A 5,903-nucleotide genomic window follows, 5' to 3' on the forward strand; every position below is an offset into this window, starting at 1 on the left:
TTGTTAGTCCATAAGTATAAATATATTGTACAAGGTAGACAAACAAAAGTAAACAGAATATTTAATATGATCAATCTTTTAACAATCTTTAGAGGTTAATAGTGAAGTTCTTTCATCTATATAACTGAAATAATACTCAATTAACATGTAAAGGTATGCAGCTACAGTACCTTGGCAGCTCTGAAGCTTCAGGGAAGGAGCGCTCTGCTGCCATCTAGAGACAGAAGGGGCAAACCTGATTTGTATATTTCCTATCAATTGTGGTCAATTTGGTTAAAATGCATCTACATTTTGGGTGTAGATGAAATAACAGAACTGGGCAAAGTTCATTCTGAGTGAGGAGTTACCATGATCAAACCTCAGGCTTGAATGGATGGGAGGTAAAGATGGCAATATAGATTAGAGAAATGAAGTTTTGTTTTATAAGTAGGGTTGGTCATACCACTATATGGGGATCTTGAATTTTGTTGGACCCAGGCTGGAGCTGAATGCAGTGTGATAAATAAGAACAAAGCACCACTAGAGCTTGTTGTAATAGGTTTAGGAACTTGAAAATACAGTTTGAAATCAGGGCCAGAGGCTCCAGCGTACACTATGTTTAGAGACAATAGTAAGAGTGCAGCAAGGGTAGTGATGTGATTGCTGATGCTAGAGGTGGTGGCCTTGTGTCTCTTCATGGAAGCCCAAAGTCATTTCTAGCTATGAGCTAGAGATGGACTTTCCTGCATGCTCTCCTGGACCGCACTCATCATGACTGCCAACAAATGGTGAGGACGGTGAGGAAAAGGGATATTTATCCATCAGATGGTCACACTAGTAGGTGGTGAAATTCAGAAAAAGGACAGTTGTGCAAGGTACTGTTTGTGTGGGGTGACTTTTATAATTTCACTGTTGACTTATTGTTGTGTTTGCATAAAGTGATATTCTCTTCCCTTTCCCCATTAAGAATGTCTCCCTGTTTTAGGTACAGCCTCTGCGTCTGTGGGAAGGGAAGTATTGTTTGGTAAGGGAACTTGGGGAAGATGCTTAGCTTTTCACAGGTATCTGAGTTGATGCATTAACTAGTATGTGTGTTAACTACATGAGGAATCCTCTAGTTATTTTAACCTACTCCTTTTTGCCACCATCTCCTAAAAGAGATTATGGCCACATCCAGATGTGCAAGGGCATGCACTTGCAGTGGCACAAATATATGCTGCTACTTTGGGCCTCAGCACATGCCCCTACAGGTGCGCTTTGTTGTGGGACACATTGTCCTGCTGTGGGCAAATTGTCCTTGTCCAGCTCCTCCTGGTTCCTGGTGTGCTGGAGCGGCAGAGGCACAAATGGAGCAGTAGAGAGGCTCTATCCAGCAGCCAGACCATCTCACCGAAGGATTGAGCCTCTGTTTGTTCTGGTGTATGCTATTTTTGTGTGCTCTGCACTGCTTTTTTTCCCAGGCACTTTTTTTTTTTTTTGCTACTGGGCAATGCTGGTAGCAAATTTTGCCCCCATACTGCAAATGTGTCATGTGGGGCATGTTTTAGTGTTCCATGCATACCAGTTGTGGTATCACAAAGAGATGAGTTTATTATCATGATGTCTAAGTTTCATACCTGGCTTGAGATTAATGTGTTTTATAAAGCCTCCTTAATGATACTGATATAACATCAAGGAATGTAAAATTAAACCTGTAATCTTTGTATGTAAATTGAAACATATGCAAAATTTTGATTCCCAAAAGGGAGAAGTGCCAGTGGTTCCAAGACATCTGCTAGGGATTTCCCTATTGCTGTTGATTTTACTTGAAGGTGTTGAGATGCTACAGCAGTGGACAGCCATGGAAAGCCTAAGGTAGGTGGATGGATAGAGATGATAAAGTGTTTATGTTACCCACTACTCAGTGACTTTTGCATACCCAGTCCATGGATGATATTTTGTCACAGCTCTGAGCTACAAGGTTGATGTTTCAATTCAGGCTGAAAAGACTGATGTTTTTGGGTCTGCAGAATCTCCAGTTAAATTACTGCTTATTACCAAGATGGCATCTGAAACATTTATAGAACTGGTACCTAAATACATTGAGTAAATGTTGAAAACAGTTAGCTGCAAATATCTTATTGAATAAATATCTTTGATCAAACTAATTTAAATGCCATTTATCTCTAAAATTTCCAGCTTGGTTGTTTCTTTGTTTGTTCCTTGGAGAGTTAACAGTTAGCCCTGAAGTACCAGTTCTTGTCACTCCTTCCAAATTAAACACTGAATTCATCCTTTTTTCCTGGAAGGATTTTATTGTGTCTTCATGTTCTATTTAATTTTTTCAGTTGAATGGTAAAAACTTTTCTAGACACACCTCCAGGATTTATGCATTAATATCAGACCCCGGATAGAGAGGCTTTTTATCAGATAAGCAATCCTGAGAGGGAGGTCTTAATGTTAACGTTGGGGATGAGTTGAAACTATAGTCTGTCTTTGAGTAAATCTGATTCCATTTGGGTGACAGATAGGATAGAATGCTTTTATTTTATTCACTGGTTATATTACTCTCTCAATAAACTACATAAATTCAGTAAAAATAAATGCCTATGATGTGTAGAAAATTCAATAGCAGTACACAGTAAGAACCAATGAACATATATTGTAGTTTACTACTCTTTGGTGATCAGATGGCTGACTCTCTTAAGAGTGTTTTCAAAAGCGTGAGATCAATATAATCCAAGAGTCTGTTTTTAGCATAGTTGCTGTTATTTCTGGGAATGCTTTGCTTCACAGAAGCGAGTAATTCTGGGCTCTGTCCTTATTCAGGCAGGACTCCCACTGGCTTTGGTTAGTCTGTAAGGTGCAAATCTACCTTGCCTTCTCCTTGACTTCAGACTAACATGGCTAACTATGTCTCCCACTAATTTTCCAGTCACTGGTATTGATTTCTCCATCAACAGTGCTCTATGGGTCTGGGACCATGATAAAGAGTTGTATGTTGGAGTCATGTTCCCACAGGAACTTTCTCTATTTTGGAAGGCAGAACGTGATGTGAAATAGCCTGTTAAAAGCAATGGGCTGAATGCACAAGTGGGACAGGTTAGCATTGCACCACTGATGGCCATAGAACTACCCCAGGACAGCCGCTGGCCCATGGTTTTGCAAGCAAAATTGAAAGTTTTTTGAAACTAGGGTCCTCTGAGCAGTCTTCCACCTTGTTTTTAGTCTATCCAATAAATATGTCACCAGCATAATTCTTGGTTTGTATCATTGCTTCATATCTTGCAGAACAGGACCAAGTGGGCGAGGCATATTCCACAGTAGTACTCCCAGGTACAGCCCAAGATTGGTATAGGCAAAGCCTCAGGCCTCATACTCCCCTGACTGCACAAAACTAACTGTAAATATTCTCCATGAATACTGTCCTCTCTATTACAGTTTCCACTCTATGGAAGCTATCTGGGGGGTCCTCGGTTCATCTCACCTCTCTGTAGTGATTCACCTACCCATTTTTCTACAATTGCTCTCATTTGTCATTACTAAAAAGTACTCTAACCTCCTGCTCACAAATTCTAGAAAATGCAGCTTCCTCTTAGATATCCAATGACATCAGTAAATCAAGACAACATCAGTGTACCAAGTTTCCCAGCGCCATTTAGAATGAAATTAATTTTAAAATTAAATTTCACTTTGAACAAATTAAAGTTGCACTCACTCAAATATATTGTCTGTGGTAGCAGGAGAGAGGAACTGTATGCCCTAACTGGATATAAAGTACTTATGATAGGACAAGATTAGAATGATAATTTTCAATACAAGATATATTTGATGAATGGAGCTCTTTTTTCTGCTCCTGGAATACCTGTGAGCTGCTATGATTCCCTTTAATGTATTTATAATAAAAGAGTATCTTTTCAACATGTTTCAGCTCCATGAATTTATCAGAAATATGCTAACATTTGAGAAATATCGACCCTTTGTCGTTGGTCAGACAATTCAAGATGGGAATTTTCCAGTCTCGGACTTACAGTATATCTAGTACTAACATTCACTGTAGAATTGGCTTCCCATGAGTTTGTACCAGTAAAACGGTGGAAACTGGGAAAGAGGCAATCAGAATATTATTTAATTATAATAGTCAGGGGAAACGCATATTCAATATTTATTGTTTTAAAGTATCAGCTTTTTGAGGGCAGGGACTTTTCCTTGCTGTGATCTGTGGATTGTTCTGGAAGAAAATACTTAATGATAATAGTGTTATTTCATTCCCCTACCTCTAATTTCAGCACTATGAGGTCTCTGTCCGGAGGGAAAGCTTTCTTGCCTGTTGTCACTTGCTTCTATGTATCTAACAAATGCTGTCTGCTACTTTAGTTTGTCACAGTCCCTAGCTCAGTTTCCTATCTACTTATGATGTGCCTTACCACACTATCTCAGGACTGTTTAATGGATAGCTCAACATCATTTCTCACTCCTTGCTTCACCCAGTGTGGGACACATTTTTGATCCATTTTCTTTGTGAGGGACTGTGCATCAAAGCAATATCTCATTGTCATAAAGATGTACTGGTTGTAAACCTTCCTGTTCTGACTGAGTGGGGTGATTGCTCTTCCCAGATGTGTTCAAGCCTCTTCTGTTTCATCTCTTGATTTATTTTCATCTGGTTTCCATCTGACCGGAGCACATGCACTCTGTTACTTGTTCGATAATGTTCCCATCTGTATGGATCTGTTGTGTTTTGCTGTTGAGTTTGATCTCGATTTTACTCAGGTTCCTCTTTACTCCTACATTCTGGATTTCAGGTTTGAATGCCTTGGAAATTCAATTTTCTCAAGCCTTGTTTGAAATTTCATTGGGAATATTGTATTCTGCATGTAATTATATGTTCTTCCTTAAAAGCTCTCAATAATTTATATTCCATTTGAATATGTTTCTATGGGAAATCATGGCAGCTTGACCAGCTCAATTATCATATAAAATTGCTTGGTAGAGCATTACAAAGGCCTGAATAATCCAAGGAGACTTGGAAAAATTGTATAAATCAAAATAATAGTCCATTGGGGCATAGCATCAGGCAAAGTGTAACCTAGATAATGCACACTAAATATATTGATTACAAAGCCTTCAACTCCTAGAACAAAAGCAATAGCAAATGAGATACTTCTGTTCCAGGGTTCGTAGGCAACCGTCAATCCTCTGGATCATGGTGTACACATAAGAGGTCTAGTCAGATGCCTGATGAATCCGTTTGTGGCTGACAAGCCCAATTCAAGAGCGACACAGCTTGTTACAAGTTTCACGGATCCATGTGTTGTCTGAGCTGGAGTCCAAGTTTGTAGTACGCTGCTTTCTTCTTTCTTGCTTTGCTTCCATCCTCTGGATCCCAGCCGCTTCATGCTGAGCTGCACCCAGTGCCAGATGCTCTCTCCAAATCAGATGCAATTCTGCATGTTCCTCCCAGCTTTCTACACTGATTTTGAACAACTTTATATCATTTTTTGCACACATCATGGTAGCACCAAAGAGGGCAACCTTGCTTTCTACAGCTGTCTTGAATCTCGCTATACAAAATATTTTTGGGGATATGGTCTCCTCCCATTCTCCTGACATGGCCGATTCATCACAACCTCCTCTTCTTGATAGTGGTTTGTAAGTGTGTCAGTCCTGCATGCTTCAGTACTTCTGTGTTTGGTATTTTGTCTGCCCACTTTATTTTCAGGATCTTATGCCAACATCTCATGTGAAAGCTGTTCTGTCTCTTGATGTGCCTAGCATATGGAGTCCACATTTCTGAACCATGAAGCAGGGAAGACAGCACACAAGTTTCATAGATTCACATCTTCACCTTAGCTGATAGTTTGCTGTTATTCCATACACGTTTCTGTAATATCCCAACATTTTATTTGATTTCCAATTAGGTTAGTCAGTTCAGTCTGAAAGTC

General features: G+C 39.5%; 1 protein-coding gene across 2 annotated transcripts in view; it reads left to right on the forward strand.

Moving 5' to 3' along the window:
- The window catches only part of FAM19A1 (family with sequence similarity 19 member A1, C-C motif chemokine like), a 443,754-nt gene that overhangs the window by 17,972 nt on the left and 419,879 nt on the right, over window positions 1–5,903 (forward strand). For both annotated transcript variants that reach the window (XM_025208863.1, XM_025208862.1), the window contains one exon: window positions 1,724–1,833. In XM_025208863.1, coding sequence (XP_025064648.1) covers window positions 1,799–1,833 — 35 coding nt within the window. In that variant the 5' untranslated portion in view covers window positions 1,724–1,798. The remainder of the gene's footprint in view (window positions 1–1,723; window positions 1,834–5,903) is intronic.

This window comes from Alligator sinensis, unplaced genomic scaffold (genome assembly GCF_000455745.1).
Source record: "Alligator sinensis unplaced genomic scaffold, ASM45574v1 scaffold937_1, whole genome shotgun sequence".
Taxonomy (NCBI): domain Eukaryota; kingdom Metazoa; phylum Chordata; order Crocodylia; family Alligatoridae; genus Alligator; species Alligator sinensis.